The sequence below is a fragment of the Temnothorax longispinosus genome, chromosome 7, assembly GCF_030848805.1.
Source record: "Temnothorax longispinosus isolate EJ_2023e chromosome 7, Tlon_JGU_v1, whole genome shotgun sequence".
NCBI classification, from domain to species: Eukaryota; Metazoa; Arthropoda; class Insecta; order Hymenoptera; family Formicidae; genus Temnothorax; species Temnothorax longispinosus.
This window is the reverse complement of record NC_092364.1, coordinates 9,812,046-9,830,676: the sequence shown is the minus strand read 5'-3', so window position 1 is coordinate 9,830,676 and position 18,631 is coordinate 9,812,046. Positions and strand designations below refer to the sequence as shown.

General features: G+C 43.3%; 4 protein-coding genes across 4 annotated transcripts in view; 1 reads left to right on the top strand and 3 right to left on the bottom strand.

The window, feature by feature from the left end:
- The window catches only part of LOC139816067 (uncharacterized), a 233,700-nt gene that overhangs the window by 157,630 nt on the left and 57,439 nt on the right, over positions 1 to 18,631 (top strand). The window lies entirely within an intron of this gene.
- LOC139816269 (uncharacterized) lies at positions 3,004 to 3,693 on the bottom strand. Its single transcript, XM_071783680.1, has 2 exons — positions 3,531 to 3,693; positions 3,004 to 3,500 (listed from the first exon to the last, which is right to left on the bottom strand). The coding sequence occupies exons 1-2, from the start codon at positions 3,691 to 3,693 to the stop codon at positions 3,004 to 3,006; spliced, it is 660 nt and encodes a 219-aa protein (XP_071639781.1).
- On the bottom strand, positions 4,139 to 5,836 carry LOC139816490 (uncharacterized). Its single transcript, XM_071784011.1, is given in 2 exon segments — positions 4,139 to 5,170; positions 5,173 to 5,836. Coding segments are annotated over 2 exon segments (1,311 nt in total). The 3' UTR covers positions 4,139 to 4,523.
- LOC139816506 (uncharacterized) lies at positions 11,288 to 12,643 on the bottom strand. Its single transcript, XM_071784067.1, has one exon. The coding sequence runs from the start codon at positions 12,336 to 12,338 to the stop codon at positions 11,496 to 11,498; it is 843 nt and encodes a 280-aa protein (XP_071640168.1). The 5' UTR covers positions 12,339 to 12,643; the 3' UTR covers positions 11,288 to 11,495.

Below are 18,631 nucleotides of genomic sequence, written 5' to 3'. Positions count from 1 at the left end.
AATTCGCCATAGTATACGGGAATATTGAGAAGAGCATGACCTAAACCGAGTATTTGTAGAAGAGTATCGGAAACGCTCATATAATGTATTAGATCGCATTCGCTTGCGTTACAGTTAATGCTGATGAGGATTTTTCCTCCAGTCTGATCATGTTGATCCAAATAAAAGTGCGAGTCAGCTTGTTTGCATGCTTCATTAATCGCTGAGATAAGTTCTCTGGTATTTTTGTAAAGACCGTACCATATTGTGCCTTTCCTCGCCACCTGTGCTTCTTTCTCCCCCGGTTTAGTATCGAAGAAGTAGATTTCATTTTCTTGATAGCGCAAGTGTGAAAGAGTACTTGGAAATTGAATCTCGCTAAGCGCGACTTCCCATTCGCCGTGTAAGTGAACAGTTTGAGGTAATTCCGTAACGAATGACGAGGTTCTATTTTCCGGGAAATAGCGCATACTGCTATTGCTCGGAAGAACCATGAGAAATTGATCGTCCCTCATCTTAAGGAAGAGAAGTTAAATTCGAAGCGGGGATTCAAGTGTCGAACTTGCTGGGATAACCGCGCCAGCTAACTAACACCTGTTTATTAGCGCCGCGTCCCCTGGTCTTTATCACGCGATCGACGATAAACTCTTCTTCCCGAAAGTTTTTCTCAACTCTAGCTAATTCCTGTTCATAAAAAATACCGTCTATGACCTCATCCGCTAAATCGCTCAGTTCGTACACGCGTGGTTTTCGCCACTCGAGAACGCGGTGATTTCGAAATATCTCTTCACTCCACCTTGCCTCGTATCCTTTCTCGAAGGTAGCTTTTGCTCTACTGACGCGAACAAGTTCTCCGACGCTGTATTTAGCTTTTCGTGCGCGTTTCATCTTTTTACTCTTCCTCCATCGTCGAACTATATTTTCGCGCGCGACACGAGCGTTTTCTCTCGTAACGACAGCCGGCTGCATTCTGATGAAGGAATGACGGGTGTGATTGTAAGCGCTTACGATATCCTGCAAAACATCGACGTAGCGCCGCGTATTTTTATGCGTAAAATAGCGCCACATTCGCTCCTTCAACGTTCTGTTGAAGCGCTCGACGACGGCAGCTTTGATATCCGGATTACGGGCCACGCGAAAACGAATGTCGTTTTCTTCCAGAAACTTTTGCAACGGACGTCCGATAAATTCTTTACCTTTATCCGTTTGTAAGTATACCGGTACGCGACCGTCGCCTTTCGAGAGCACGCGCTGGAAAGCCGTCGTCACGTGCTCACTCGTTTTGTCTCGTAGCGGTTCTACCCAGACATATTTACTAAGTACGTCTATAATCACCAGAATATTTGTCGTTGTAACTTTTGAGATTTCGGAACTCGATCAAATCGGCCTCCCACAGATCGTCGATATTCGACACGTTGTAATGCAACCGTGGAAATTTTTTGCGCGATGGACGATGCAACGTGTAAGCGTCTTGCGTTTCGAGCCAACGCGTGACTTCGTTACGGGAGAAATTCGGTTTAGCGGCGCGCGTCAGATTATCCGTTGCCGAATAGCCCGCGTAATGTCGCGGATCGTAGTAGAATTTTTCAAGTTCCGTCATTTCTGTTTACTCCAATCGAGTAAGCGTCTTTTCTTCGCCTGCTGCTGCGAATCAACGGTACTTTTCGGTGTCTCCGACGGTGTGGAACTCCTGAGAGGACGAAATGTCGCGATATTCGAAGAAGAACTAGCGGTTAATAATTCCTTATTTTTCACTAGTATCGAGGGGACGTTTAAGACGCGAAGTAATCGTGCGAACTGAAGTCTCCCCGTTGTTTTCACGGTTTTTCTTTCGCGCATAGCCTCGTTTATCAGGTCGTCGATATTCGAATCTTTTATAACGCTGCCGTCTATAGTGACGACTCCATCTTCGTTCCAGCTAATTCTACTCGGAACTGCTTTATCGAACAAATACTTTAACAATAAACGAGCATTCGCACGATAAGTTTTTGGTACGCTATCCAGTATTCTTTTAGTGCTTTTCGACATATTACGCTCGTTTGACGTGACGGTAGCAGCAGCAGCAGCAGCAGCAGCAGCAGCAGCAGCAGTGGCGGCGGCCGCGACGTCATTTTTCGCCATAATACCGCTAGAGTGTGAAGCCGATTCGAGATCGCGCGTTGTCGTCGTTTTGTAGTCGTCGTCGACGTCGTTGATGTCGTCACGACGAATATCGTTGTCCGCATTTTCGTCCCCTTCATCGTTGCGCGCGTCCCGATTTCGCTTTCGCGCTACACGAACAAAATGAAGATATCGCCAAAGTGCCTCTTTATATTTTTTCCATTTCTCCCCGACGTCGAGTGGTAAGGGTGAATTAAGAATGAGACTCATCTCCGCATCGAGTCGCGATAGAGGTGTTCCCGGTGTACGCACGGAAATATTGGCGTTCTCCGAATTTTCGCTATTTTCCATCGTTCGTTCGCTACCGACGGCGGCAAACGCGGTGGGGAGCGTTTGTTGCGATAATTGACGCTGCATTCTTTCGAGATTTTCCGTAGTGATCAAAACCATCTTTTTTGCCCTTTCCATAACGCGCGTTTTAATCTCTACCGCCGATAATTCGCGACAGTAAGGCGGCTAATATAGGACCGATAATATAAGGTAAGAATCCACCTTGTTGTACCAATAGCTTTCTTTTAGCCTTCAAATTACTGCCTTTTGACGCGATGCGACGCAGCATCGCTTTGTGTTTGCTCAATCGTTTTGTTTCACGTCGTTCGAGCGGAACGTTACCTTTGAGCGAGCCTTTGAGCGTGTTGAAAACGCATTCGCTGATACACCGTATTAATTTATCGTCAGCGGTCCGTAAGAAGGTCGCGCGTTGATTTTTGTTCAAATACAGCAACGCCTTGAAAAGACAGGTATTTTTCTTTCCGATCCAGCGTCTGGCGTTTTTCGTCGCTTTGTCTCTTTTGCGTTATTTTCTTTCTTTTCCATCGCGAGAAAATTACACGACTGACCAGCGTGTGCGCTAGTGCGCGTCTTTTATACGTAGCCGTTGGAAAATGATCTGCGCGGTACGTAAACGAAATGTGCCGTATCGTCGGGAAAGATACACGTTCGAAATCGATATTTGTCCGGAGTCGATTGTTTCAAATCGAGCAGTAGATACCCGTGCGGTCTCGACGTGGCGTCGTAGTACGCCTCTTCTAGAAACTTTGGATCGTTGGGAAAGACTTGACGCGCTAAATGACGAATTTGCGCACGATCGCGAGGATTCTTGAAAACCACGATGTAATTTGCATTGAGCGATATATCGCGTTGCCCGCGTCCCTGATGAAAAAGATTTTGCGAGATGAGAATTACGCTGAGATTCTTATGATGACTGCCTTTGGTAAAGAGATCTACGATCGCGTCGCTCGATGACGATTCTCTCATAAGATCGTCGATTATCACCAATTTAGGGGAAAGCGGATCGGCGGAATAATCTTCCGGACGTGGCAATTCCTCGCGAAATTCAGTTATATTTTTCTTCACCGTTGCTTCCTCGCGCGCGTCGTATTGTAATTGACGATAAGCCTCCTGCCACTCGGCGTAATAAAACAAAACTCTCTCGAAACGCACGTCGGACATGTGAGATAGTTGTCGGAGAAAGGTTTTCACGAAGATCGTCTTCCCGCATCCGGTGGGTCCGCACACGATCGACGTCCAGGGATGTTTCCAGCGCACGTCCATTTTGCGAAATGATTGACTCGAATTCCGCGCGTGACTTCAAAAAGAATAATTTGAGGAGGAGAGGAGCGGGGAGGGGGGTATAAGGTAATCAACGGCGGCGGCGGCGGCGGCGGCGGCGGCCCGAACGCGCGCACCAGCGTACCCCCGCAAACGCTCGTACGAGCGAACATCACCGCGGCCGTTGATCAGCTGATTCGCGCGCCGCGGTGGGCATAAGCTTATCCACCCGTCTTAGCTTATTACGATTCCGCAGCGAGAGCATCGCGTCGACGAGCTTGTACGCGATGTTCCGACCGAAGAGAGAAAAAATAAGCGCGCGAGGGGAGTGAAATTATATGATACAACAACTATTTACGCTTTAAATGTGAAAATATTTTATTTTTTCAGAGATTTTTTTAGGAAAAAAATCACAAATTTCAAGAAATTTTATATTTAAACGCGCACAGAATATATTTCCATATCGTTACATTATATTTTTAGTTACATATGTACAAAAATCCTTTTACGCACTTACAACTATTTTTACAAAATTAAAAAATTATTTACAATATAATACGAGAACATTTTTTTTTTACCCTAATGTGGCAGAAAACGTGTTAGCCTAACTTAAAAATAAAGAAGAAGAAGAAGGAGAAAAAGTTATTCACTCCACGTAACCGTACGGAAGTGAATAACGATTATTGATAAATCTACGTTTTACCAATACCGGTGCACACGTTTTCGTTTCTTCGCGAGTTACGATTTCGTGAAACGCGGTGCGCCGAATTGCACTAAAGCGTAGATTTATCGTCGTCCCCGCCGACGACGTTCCTCCCTCTTCCTCTTCTTCTCTACCCTCTCTCTCTCTCTCTTTGTATTATTAAGTTTTTAATACTATTGAAATTTACGGCTAAAGAATTCCTATAATTTAAAGTAATACCTTTTACTTTATACGACTCTACAGTACGTCCGTCCGGAGTACGAACAATATAAGCGTAGAATTTTGGCCCGCCCGACACGAACTTCTCGATATAGCTGCCGTTGCCGTAGCTCTCGAGTTCGTCCGTCATGTCGCCGAGAAAGTTACCGGTACGCGGTTCGTACTCGTTCGGATCGCCTGTACTTACATAATTACAAGAGTCGGTATCGTAGTATAAAACGCGTCTATCTAATGCTTCTAAATATTCATATAGTTTTAAGCGCGCATGTGCCGTCGTGTACGCTGCGATCACGACATTTGTCAATGGGGAAGTCACGACGGCCTCTTCTCGTAGCCGCCACGAAGCATATATCACCTCGTCGTTGACGGGTAATATGTCGATTATCTCGTGCTCGGGACTCGTGAGCAAAGTCATGAAACGCTGACAAGATTTCGCGACCTCGGTCTTAGGCAGATTGGTTCGCTGGCCGAATTTCCCCCAGAAAGAATTTAAACAGAGTTTCGCGACCGATTGCAGACCAGGATTCCGCACGATGTGGTCCTTATCGAGAACAACACGGTTTCCGCATATTCCCGCAGGTATCGTTCTTTCGCTTCGTTGTCATGGCAATCGCTCGGCCACCCACTAGCTTCTTGTTTTAATTTTAAAAATGTATTTATGTATTCGGCGAACAAACCGCCCTGCCGAGTACCGGGGTCATATCGCGCAACTTTATATTGCCATATTTCGCTCACTTTTGTCACGAGATAACCCTTCTCGACGGCTTTGCGCAATTCGACGGATACCCAAGTACCCTCGAATTCACGATCGGCGGGGTTATCGTGAGTGCACGCGGCCTGCGAGAACGTTTCACAGCAGCTACGACATAACGCGAACAATAATTTTCCGCGTACGCGATATGGGAGTACCGGGTGAAAAAGATCGCGCGGTGGAAGTACTCTGCATCGGATGAGACCTTCGATCGAATCAAAATTATAATTCGGTGCAGTTCCGATTATCGCTCGGCATTCTTCACCGATAAAAATATCAGAGTGACCAATCGGAAAAGCACCGGTTTTCAATACGTATGGGTACAGAGAGCATACGTCCACGTAACGTATTTTCTCCGTACCCCGAATTTCGCGTCGGGTGGCGATGTTTCCCGTGCGTCCTCCGTAAAATGCGTCGCGAGGATCGAGAGGCGCGTGTTTCAGTAACGGATGATTTTCTACATAATCTTTCATCGCCTAATTTTCTCGCAACTCACGGTCGAAAGCGCACTCCCACATCTCCGTCACGAGGTACCCCTTCCTTCGGAGACGACATGTCATCGCGAGTGTTCGTTCGTAGCGCGCGTCGATCGTGTCCTCGCGATTCGCGGACGAAGGCATTCTATCGCGATTCACTTGAAAACATGTGGGACATCCGTGCCAAAAGCAACCGTGAAATTGTAGTACGTAACGTCGCGTCTCGTTGTCGTCGTCGTCGTCGTCGTCATTAGTCGGCGTCTCGTAATATTCGTCAACGCGCGTGCCGTCGATTTTATGCTCGCGCCCTCGCCCTGCGTGAATTATGGGATGTCCGAGCTCGTGCTCCATCCACACTAACCACTGTAGAGCTTTACGCGAGTGATTATCGGCGAATCTATATCCTCGCGCCGGAATGATTCCTATTTCCTCCTTGCGCAGAAAGTTTTTGCGAAAAACTCTCATACACGTGGAAGCGATAGTCGTGCATTCTTCGAACGGACACACGTTCCCGCAGTCCAAAAAAATTTTTCTGAAAGCCATGCACGCGCGTCGAAGAATATCCACGTCGTTACGGCAATATTTAATAATTTCACTTCGAAAATTAAAAATGAAGTTGTTACGCGTCATCTCCGCGTGCCACGAAAGAAACCGTTTGCGTTCTTTCGGTTTCATTTGCTCCGGAGAAAAATATCGTGTGTCGGGTATCGGACCGATATAATTTTGATTTTCGCGAGTGTTAAACAAATGTGGAAAAATGCCTTTATCCGATGTATCCTGCAGCCCGAAAGCTTTAGGTAATTCGGATAATTTCATCGGCATATAATTTAAGCTATCGATAAATTTTGTATGTCCGACCGTCATCACGACAATTTTCGTTCCGTTTAAAATTACTTGTGGTTCTTTAGTCTTTTCCGTATTTTCGACTAAATACTTTAGAATAAATTGCGCGTCGAACGCTTTCGCATTGTGTGCGATGCAAATAATTTTTTTGTAACATTTTGTCGTTCGCGTTGCAAAATCGACGAACTCTTTTACAGGATCGTGACGAAATACAAACTCGCGCACTCCGCACCAAGGGCATCGCTCCGACATGTCGTCTATCGCGGCGCACGTTTCGCAAATCTGTTGCGCGACGCAGAGAGTCGGTACGTGAACTTTGACGTTGTCCGTACCTTCGAGCGTCTCGTCTTGACGCGTTTCGAAATCATAGAACACGAATGCGACGCGTTCTTTTTTGCTATCACGCTTGTTCGTTGCATTCACCCCGTCATTTTCGTTTCCAAGCGATGCCTCTCCCCGTGCCAGCGTAGTACTCGTACCCTCGCCCGGGTCGTCGTTTACCTCGGCATTACGTCGAAGAGGCCGCATAAAACATAAATGATTAGCGGACTGCAACGAACAACACGTCTTGCAATACGAAACGCCGCATTCGTGTCGCGAACCTCTCTTGACGAATCGCCCGCAATTATCGCAAATCTTCACGGAACTGCAGACGCTCGCGAGCGATTTTCCGTCGTAAGATTTTTGCGCGAGATGACGTTTGAAACACGAGTTTCCGAAAAACGCACGATTACACGCCGCGCACTTGACAATTTCTACTTCGGGATTCTCGCACGAGGGTGTAGCGTAACAGCGCGGACATTTTTTCGAACAGCGATGTCCTCTGTCTTTACGATACGCAGTGTTGCACGACACGCAAAATTCTTTTTGAGTACCGGCGGCGGCATTCAAATTTAAAATCGGATTGTAATGGCGCGAACGCTCGTAAAACATGATATTTAAACGGCACGTAGGCTCGCGTTCTAACGAGGCGAGTAATTCGGCACCGTCGTACAAAGGATTCTCGCCTCTACCAAAATTGTTGGAATTATATACGATTATTGCTATATTTTCATTCGCGAGAAAATGTTGAAAACGTGTAATCTCCGGAATTCCGCACCCGTCTTCGGGTATCGTAACACCGGCGTTCCTCACCAGCTCCAACGCTAATTCACGCTGAAGCGTGGAAGTCCGGCATCTTACGGTATTCCACCTGTCGTGCAACACTCCCGTACGTAGATTTCCGCGCTCGCGATAAATTCGTGCCAACACGAGGGAACGAGGTAGACACAAATTATCGCTATTCCCGAGATCTAAAATTGACCGCTTAACGATGGCTGTTAATCTATTTGTCGCACCCCCACGACCTACTGGCATCGCAACGTTGAAAACGCGCACGTCGAAATTTTGCGCGATATCTATTCCTCCGTTACTTTGCGCGATCGAACTCACGAGATCCCATATACTCTCGGATGTTAAGTCTCGCGCTGGGCGAAACGATAGCCCCGCCGGACCGTGCGTTAGTTCCGCCGACTCGAACGATAAGCCGACGTAATCTCCCGGCCCAGTCGAACGTAACGCATACGCGTGAATCTCGCGGAACGCGTTTTCCAACCAACGCACGGTATCCTCGCCTTCGGGTATCGGTCGTACTCGAAAACTGGCCTCTCTACCGAGTATCCGGAAATTTCTAAATTGACGCGCGTTTTCTGCCACTAAATCTATATAATTAAATTGTCCGACCTGGTGATGCTGCTGATGCTGATGGTGATCCTGCTGACGTGCCTGCTCCTGATGTTCCTCTTGCACCCTCTCCACGGGGGTATTTTCCTCCTCCACCTCCACCTCTCCGTCTCTCTGCGATTGAGATCCGTCAGCGTCGGCAGCAACAGTATTCTCCTCCTCCTCCTCCTCCTCGCTAGCACTCTGCGTTTGCAAATCATCATCATCATCGTCAGTGTTCGGAGCAACAGCATCGGTAGGACGGTCCGCACCACCTCCGCCCGACTGTACTAAAAAATTAAAAAACTTAGTCTCATACAATATTGATTTATATTACGTTTAAAAAGTTAAAAATTTTTTTCACGACCGCGATAGAGCATACTAAGGTAACTCACCTTTAGTTGCTTTTATCACTAGTGTAGGTCGACGTTCTTTTTTTTTTTAATCTTTGTCTCTTATTAATTTTCCGGAGACAAGGGTCGAACCGGCGAGTAAAAACATCTAATCAGAAATAATTACTTGTGATTAAAACGATAAAAATTACGGAATTAAAAATATAATAGTCAAATATTATTACCTTCATAATTGTTAGGTGCGTATCTCTCGTCGTCGTCGTCGTCATCGTCATCGTCATCGGTTTCACTAATAATAATATCATCGTCAATATTATTGATATTATCATCACTCTCCTCCCCCTCCTCCTCCTCCTCCTCCACCTCGTCCATCACCTCCTGCGACTCTTCTGCGTTTCGAACTTCTTGTTCTTCTTCCCCCTCTTCCTCCTCCTCTTCCTCCTCCTCATCGTCGTCTTCCATCAATATTCGCTCGATTACATCGTCGATCGTCGAAACATCATCTGATTCCGATTCTTGTTCTTCTTCTTCTACTTCCCTTTCTGGTAAAATGTAACATTTCGTTATTTCTTTTATTCGTCGCTAAATTTTTATCTTATCTTATTTTTTAAAAACTTACCACGCGGCGTAAATATGGCCGAATCGGGTGAGCTCACTATTCTCACCTCTTCTTCTTGTTCTGCTTCTTCTTCTTCCACCTCCTTTTGTTCTTCATCGTCATCTAAAACAGTATAAATTATATTTGATTTATTATACAAATATTGCAAGTGTTAGCTTTTACGTGTTATTATTAGTCTCTTACCGGAAGATAAATCGATGACGGGGATGATGTCTGCGGGTAGTGGTGCAACGATTCTGGCTCTTCCTATAAAATTTAATATTTATAATATTTGTTTTTTTTAATGAATAATCAATTTTATTATTTCCTACTTACGTGCTGGTACCGCCTCCTCATCAATGTTTTTTTCCGCTCGACGTCTCTGTCCTCGTCGGACCGGTAGGACAGCGGCAATGCGGTTCTCGTCTATTAAATTAATTTAAATTTTAATGATAAACTCTACTATATTAAAATTTTAAGGTGCAATTTTTATTTCTAACACTTACCTATTCCGTTACGACGCAAAAATCTAGCAATATGCCCTCTTCCTGCGTCTTCTTCCTTGTGACGAAAAGCTCCACGCGCTACTAATTCGCACAAAATGATATTCACCAATCTTTGATTTCTCTTACAGTAACCCAGTTCATCCATAACACATAACAGGGTACTGGAGCACCCAGGCACGAAACGTTTGAAAAGTTCATAATTCGCCTCTTCGACGATTGTCACTGCTTCTACAAACTTCCGCTCATTAAACACTTCTACAAACACTTGCTTATTAAAGTGTTTGCTTAAATTGCAACTCACTTTAAAAAAATCGATCAAAGTTGCGCGGAGAGACATTTTCGACACTTTACTTGTCTGATTAGCTAAGAGCGTTGCAAGACGACTCCAGTACGGTCGGACAAATAAGGACTAACTCTCAGCTATAGTATTACAGACCATTTATAGTTGGAAATATTTCCAAAAACTTCTAGAATAATGGCGTGACAAAAATTTTCTACCTAAGCCATTGGTTACCAAATTCGAGGCTTTCCCGCCCACTTTCTTCCCACTCTCCATTACCGGTGGAAGAGAAAGGTTTTCGCAAAAAAGTTATTTTTTGTCATAAAACCTTTTCCATCTTGTTCACAATAAAACCATAAAACCATATTCTTTTATTTAAGGCTTTTATTCCAACATGTAACTAGAAGGTTTTATTATCCCATCTAAGAAATTTATTGATTTATTAATTGCTTCCAGTGTAAAAAGCCAAAAACTTCTAGAATAATGGCGTAACAAAAAATGTCTACCTAAGACCCTGGTTAGCAAATTCAAAGCCTTCCTGCTCACTTTCTCCCTACCTTCCCTTTCAGGTAGAAAAAAGTTTTCGGAGAAACGTTCTATACCATAATCCCTTTTCCGTCTTGTTCACAATAAAACCATAAAACCATATTCTTTTATTTAAGGCCTTTGTTCCAACATGAAACTAGAAGATTTTATTTTCCCATCTGAGAAATTTATTGATTTATTAATTGGTTCCAGTGTAAAAGAGACCAAAAACTTCTAGAATAATGGCGTGACAAAAAATGTCTACCTAAGGCCCTGGTTAGCAAATTCGAAACTTTCCTGCTCACTTTCTCCCTACCTTCCCTTTCAGGTAGAAAAAAAGTTGTCGGAGAAAGGTTCCATAAACCCTTTTCCGTCTTGTTCACAATAAAACCATAAAACCATATTCTTTTATTTAAGGCCTTTGTTCCATCTGATTTATGACGGTGTTCTTTTTAGGACTTGGGTCTGAACAAAAAGTTTTCGAAATAAACAAATACGCTTGGTTTCTAAGATTTGCTCATGTATTACTTATTTCCTGCGGAAACGAGGTTGTAAAACAGAAACGGACAGGTTCGCTTTATGACGTCATGCAACTATTCCGTTTTAAATAAAAGTTTTTATTATTGAACGCATTCGAAAAATTTACGATTTAGAAACTGACCAATCCTGAAAAAATAAGAGAAAAAGGAATTTGTTGCGGAGAACGTGAGGATTGAAGAAAAATAGAAAAAAGTAGAAGTTACAAAAAAATGTTTATTACTACAAATTCTTCTTCATAGGAAAAAATACAATTTAGTCGCTTATAAAGTAAGACTGTAGATAAAATGTTTAAACAATAATGTTATAAAATTTACAATCCGCGATTCGACAAAATTATACGACAGATTTCGGTAAAGCGCAGCAAACAAAGTTCTATCATTACTATATTAAAATACGTATCGAGGAAAGTTAAATCGGTTATTTGCGTTTGTACATTAAGTTCGATGTCGAAGTAATTTCCTCTGAGAGTTAATTTCACAATATCCTCATCTATATAACCTTTAGGAAGATTTAACTCTATTTCCTTAATAAGATAACGCGCGCAATTGTTAACATTATCGGCCACTGATTTTAAATGTAATAAATGTGCATCGATACATTTCGCAATATTTTTCAGCCCGAGAAATGTAGGCTTCTGCATCACAATTGCCACAGCGTATGTTTTTCGTTTCTTCGTCGGTGGACAATTTTCCTCGCCTGTTCGTTGATTCGTCCTGGCAGAAGTATCTTCCTCGTTTTCCTTGTACGCCAGCAATATGGATCTTGCTCCGTAGGCCGAAGTAAAATTGACGGAGATATTGTTAATGGAGATAGAATTCGGCTTCAATTTGCTTTCTCCATTTAAATATTCGCTCACGAGTCCCATGTTCTCTTGAAACTGCTGCCACGATTTCTCGTCGAAATAAACGCCGTCCGCACAGTTGCCGGTTAATTTGACCAACGGCACGAAAACTCCCTCGGATGTTGCTTGCAAACCCACATGAATTCTCTTCGTATGGGAGCTGTTGAGTCCATATGTTGTCGATAACAGCATATGTAATTGCTCGTTTCTTCCCTCGAAGTCACGTCCCTTATCGGGAATCCCTTTATCAGGAATATCGCGAGTGAACATCCGCTTCTCAGAATTATTAGCGTCTTCTCTGTGACTAGCCATTGTTCTTATTTCTTCGTAATATCGGCTGACACACACACACACACACTAATCGAAAAGTCAGATGAGAGAGTTATACTTTTTCACTGGCGAACTTGTCGCTTCGAACGTTGGGACTCGAATGATTTTGGCTTCGTAACGTTAGTCAAAACGTTAACTTCGTCTGTAACGTTCTAGAAAAATTAGTCTGCGCGCGCAGATAGAAAATTAGAAAACTTTAGATTTTTCTAGACTTTTCTAGAATTTTTTTAGTTTAAACTAAAAATTCTGTTATATAGGTGGTTTATAGGAAGCTAAGAGAATTTGTTAATAAAATAATCGGCTAAAAATTTTATACGAAAAATGTAATAGTTAAAAAATTTTTTAATTTTAAATAAAAATATTTTTAAAAAAATAAAGGAACAACAAAAATCTATTCGAGTTTTTTTTATCTTTTTAAATCATTTAATAAAGAATTCTTTGTATGTCCTTAGATAAAAGAATATAATTTTGTCGAATCGCGGATTGTGTAAATTTTATAACATTATTGTTTAAACATTTTATCTACAGCCTTACTTTATAAGCGACTAAATTGTATTTTTTTCTATGAAAAAGAATTTGTAGTAATAAACATTTTTTTGTAACTTCTACTTTTTTCTATTTTTCTTCAATCCTCACGTTCTCCGCAACAAATTCCTTTTTCTCTTATTTTTTCAGGATTGGTCAGTTTTTAAATCGTAAATTTTTCAAATGCGTTCAATAATAAAAACTTTTATTTAAAACGGAATAGTTGCATGACGTCATAAAGCGAACCTGTCCGTTCCTGTTTTACAACCTCGTTTCCGCAGGAAATAAGTAATACATGAGCAAATCTTAGAAACCAAACGTATTTGTTTATTTCGAAAACTCTTTGTTCAGACCCAAGTCCTAAAAAGAACACCGTCATAAATCATAAAAACCCTTTGATACAAAAAAAGGTTGGATTCGTCACGTCTCGATACAAGCCTGGTCGTTTCTGACCAGAGCCAAGTCCTAAAAGAACGCCGTCATAAATCATAAAATTCCTTCGATACAAAAAAAAGTTGGATTGCGTCACATCACAAAGCAAACCTGTCCGTTCCTGTTTCTCCCTCCCCTCGAGGTAAAACGCTCTTAAAAATTCCACTTTTCGTTTTTGGCATCTTAGCATCATATCCTTTTTCGAGCTTAGCGTCGTCTACCACGTGCTCTCGCCAAAATGGCGCTGGTCGGCTCTTCCGCTATTTTATCGCGTGACTTTAGCGTCGTCCGCCACGTGCAGACCCAAAAAGACGCTCGACACTTTAGGCGGGAGAGCAAATCAGACGCTGGGTAGGTATGGGGTATCCAATCAAAACGCGCCATTTAGTTACTATTTTGAATCCGACATTTTTGTTTCGTAGTCGTCCACCACGTGCAGTCCCCAAAAAAAGACACTAGGCACTAGACGCCTCAGGGGAGGGAGGGCCAATCAGACGCTGGGTAGGTATGGAGTATCCAATCAGAACGCTGGGTAGGTATGGGGTATCCAATCAAATCGCTCCATTTTACCCCCACCCCCCACACGGCAGCCAATCAGAGAGCTCCGAGGTCACGTGGGCAGACAGTCTGGCCACGCCCCTGGCGCCGGAAGGGTCGGTGGAGGGGGTTTGTTTTGACGCCCCATACCTATCCACTTACTACTGTCATACTATAAAAGCTGGGTTTTTTTTTACTAATAAGTATGGTGCTAACACATACTACCCAAAAAAAGCCAAGTAAAAATTTTGATGGCAACATCTCTAAAAAAATTATTGAAAATGCACAAAGCCGGCGCGCGGCGGAGGGGTCTGATGATGGCCTCAATTGTTTTTAGCGTCCCTGAGGTTTTAAAAACGTGTATTTTAACTATCATTATCGTATCAATTTATGAAAAAATTGATAAATAATAAATAGTATGTAAAAATAAAAAAAAAATGGCTTTGCTGGCGCAGCGTTGCGTTTTTTGTGAAGATAGTGGTGGTAGTCCAATTATCTTCTTTTCTGAGAAAACATTATTGAAGTGTCGAATTGTTTTGAAGTCAAGAATTACACATGGGCTAAAATATCGAAATATGGTTCTTCCTGCTATTCCAAATGAAACAGATGGTTATAACCATTTGGAATAGCAAAAAGAACCATATCTCGATATTTTAGCCCATGTGTAATTCTTGATTTCAAAACAATTCGACACTTCAATAATGTTTTTTCAGAAAAGAAGATAATTGGACTACCACCACTATCTTCACAAAAAACGCAACGCTGCGCCAGCAAAGCCATTTTTTTTATTTTTACATACTATTTATTATTTATCAATTTTTTCATAAATTGATACAATAATGATAGTTAAAATACACGTTTTTAAAAACTCATGGACGCTAAAAACAATTGAGGCCATCATCAGACCCCTCCGCCGCGCGCCGGCTTTGTGCATTTTCAATAATTTTTTTAGAGATGTTGCCACCAAAATTTTCACTTGGCTTTTTTTGGGTGGTATGTGTTAGCACTATACTTGTTAGTAAAAAAAACCCAGCTTTTTTAGTATGACTTGAAAATAATTATTTTTAATTATTTTTAATTAAACCTGGCGACTAATTCCCCCCGAGCAATCAAACTGGCAATTTATTTGCATGTTCCTGAGTAATCAATTATCAATATCCGATAAAAATTAAGACTTATACTATGACTTGAAAATCCGTTTTTTTTCTCACCTGCGTACTTCTAAACCCCCTAAGTACGACCAGCCAGGTGTTCGGATTATCGAAGGAGAGTCGTCCACGCAGGTTATAACGGAAAATCGTGATTTATAAAATCACTTGGCCAAAAGTGTCGTCAGCTCTCCGCCTATACCGCCGATCTACCCCGGCGCGGCGCTCGCCGTCGCCGTTGCCGATACCCCCGCCGCCACCTGACGGCGCCGAGGGGTATATAAACGCCGGTCTTTTACAAAAAAGATCAGATTCCGCCGTGAGCCAGCAACCAATCCGACCGATTCTCCGCTGCTCACGGATCCCGAAATCCTGAACTCGAATACAACCAGGAAATAGAGAGTCTCTCTTTGGCTCCGTCAAGTGAAGCATCTTGACGGTTGATTCGATCCCGTCTGATAAAACCTTGATAAGCATACGATACCGGCGTATACCCTGTAAACCAGGGTAATAGAGCTACTCTCTACTCGCCTCAAGGGTCTTGGCCACCCGGTACCGCATCCAGCCTGACGCATCGCTGCGCCATGGTATAAAGAGCTCTTCTTTATATTCGCTAAGGGTCTTAGCCCTATGATACCGTCTTCACGCACGGTTCTCACCGCGTACGATCACCGCCGCGTCCGAATCTGCGCTCCTGCGCCGACCGTCACCGAATCCGCACGCCGTATTACACGAGCCCGCGCGCCCGCCAATCCACGTTCGCAAATCCGTGCACCGCGTTCCGCACCGCCAATCACTGGCCGTAATCCCGCTTCGCTGTATATATCTCCGCTGCGATATTCGCGCTTTCGATCTCCGCGATCTCACTGTCCGACACTCGCGTATTTCATTGTATATATAGTTCCGCTACGATATTCGCGCTTTCAATCTCCGCGATCTCACTGTCTGATATCCGCGTATTTTATTGTATATATCTTCGCTACAATATTCGCGCTTTCGATGATCTCCGCGATCTCACTGTCCGACATCCGCGTATTTTACTGTACATATTCCCGCTGCGATATTCACGCCTGCGATCTCCGCGATCTAATTCATGTATTCTTAATCATTAAAATAAACTCTAAGCAGTCTTTGTACTCTTATTGCCAGTTAGTCGAGCAATAAACTAACATTGATATTTTAATCACTGGCGGATAAAGTTATTTTTCTTTATTAAAATAAATCTTGTTAACTGTTTGTTTTAACCGAGTCTTATGTCTTCCTCCGTGCCTACTCCAAACCCTGACCAGCCGCGAGCTAGATCCGCGCTTCGGAAGTTAGGTTGTTTTAAATGATATTAAACCATTGACTTTTCTCGGAATTAAACCATACGATTGGAGCAGTCGTACATAGGCACTTGATCAACGAATTGCAACATTTACAATTTTTACGCGAGTTCGGTGATTTTATCAGCTGTTCTTAACAATGATATCGTGTCATTGACTTATCCCGGAATTAAACCGTAGGAGCAACCGTACATAGGTGCTTGACCTTTGAATCGCGAGATTTGCAATTTTGTGAATGTTTAAATAGTTTAAGAGGATTTTAGCGCGCAGTCAAGAGTTTTGAAAGATTCATGCACATCGTCACTCTGTGAAAATCTGGACATTGGAATGGATAAACATTAGGGGAAACCGGGGCGAAGTCGTCACCGGGGCGGAGTCGTCACTACAGTTATCTCGAAACCTGTATGTTGTGTGAACTCGCCATTAATATAGTAAACGCTACTTATGGAGCCCATTTTTTTTGTTTCTTGTGGAAAGAGGGGAAATACCTCGCGCATTCAACCGGGGGCCGGCCACCCGAGATATGTGGGACTTGCACCCACTAAAACCTCTCTCTTCTAAACACAGCACGCTGGACCATAGTCACGTTACGCGGAACTACTAACGAGGTATTACATCACATAACGAGACAGTCCTCATGCCGAAGCGCCAGAAACACGTAACCAATTACACAAAAGACCACACGGTGGATCAATCATAGGAATGCTTCGATCCCCGAAGGAAGATATCCCTAGTCGAGTCGTGAAACGCGTTTGCGCCGCCACTCCACCACCTCGGAAATTCCTCATGATCATGGCTGCGACGCCGATCTACAGCCACATCACTGAGGGATCACTTCATCGGCTGCGGGATAGTTCGCTCGAGGAAGTCCACACCTCATAGATAACACGTACACGAACTATCACAGGACGTGTACGAACTAAACGAACAAAAAACCCCCTCTATCCGGAGAGGGGCTCCACATATACTATACACGAGCACGAATCCATGCGCTCGTCAATACAAAGGAGATACATAAACCCATCATCAAAACAAGAAGGACTCGAATCCTCGAGTCTGCATCCCGGGCCGAGGCAAATGGCACTTGACGAGAGAGAAGAGCCGCGCCTCTCCCCTAGACCCCACGCAAACGCGGGGCCCAGGGAAAGGGCACAAAAGACATCAAAGAAGGGGAAATCCCCGCCGCAGGACGCGGAAATCCCCCAGGGGACGACCAACCGCGGTCCGCTGCTACAAAGAGACTCAAGCCCCATCGCGCAAGCAACGGGACCAGGACCAGACCCCCAAACAGTAGCGAGCGGCAAGCCCCGACCGGCCAACCCCAAGAGGACCCCACGACCAACGACGGAAACCCCTAAAACGAACTATAAAAAAAAGAAAAAAAACGAAAACTTATGGTGCCCATGTTACCAACGAAGTTTAATGAGATTATGTGCCATGTTGTGATTTTTATTAAAGCAAACATGTTTTTGGAGGTCAAAAATGAAATTTTTTGCGCGTCAAAAATTTTTGATATTTTAAATATTATTTTTTTTCCAAATCTCGAGAAGTGATTCTGAAGAGTAATGCATGCTAAACACGAATTCAGTGGTTTTTTTATTTTCGTTGATTTCTAATATTTTATGAGCGATCAAACTCAAATTCTGCGTCCGGAGCAAAGTCGTCACCAAGCGACCGGGGCGGACTCGTCACTGTGACAACTTTATCCCTGTGGTTTTACTCCATTTTTTGTTGCAAATGTGACATTGTATTTCTCAATTGCAAAAAAATGTATGACGACGACGAGTCCCCTCGGTCTCGCCCGCCGAGAAGGAGCGCGCCAATTTCACTAAATCACAAAATCTATATAGCACTGTAAATAGTATATTTAATTAGAATGGCATTAATAATAATGAATGGTAGCTCGACCAGGTATTTCCTTAAGCTCAATATAGGCGCCAGGTGCGATTACTTGCACCACGTTACACGAAATCTAAGCCAGCTAATTATCTCGGGTATGGATTCAATATTTTGATCGCTGTTAGATCTCAGAGAGGAAGAGAGGGAGCGCTGCACAATTAGCACACAAATCGGATAAACAAAGTAATAATATATTTAACCAAAGTAGAAACATGAAATAATCGGGATAGAAAGCATCAGAATAAATAATAGGTTCCGGCCGCAACGCGTCCCGCCACGAACTTCGCGGGAGCGGCAAAACGTCTGATTACGACTAATTAATGCGAATGATAGGAATGCGAATAATACAACGACCAATTAACGCGAATAATAATGGTATGCGAATGATACAACGACGAATCAACGCGAA

Excerpts from the sequence above, each read along its gene's own strand:
- LOC139816269 (XM_071783680.1), bottom strand. The coding sequence starts at position 3,693 with ATGGACGTGCGCTGGAAACATCCCTGGACGTCGATCGTGTGCGGACCC. Across the intron at positions 3,501-3,530 it reads CGAGTGGCAGGAGGCTTATC|CAACGGTGAAGAAAAATATA; the intron begins GTCAATTACAAT and ends CGCGCGAGGAAG.
- LOC139816506 (XM_071784067.1), bottom strand. The coding sequence starts at position 12,338 with ATGGCTAGTCACAGAGAAGACGCTAATAATTCTGAGAAGCGGATGTTC.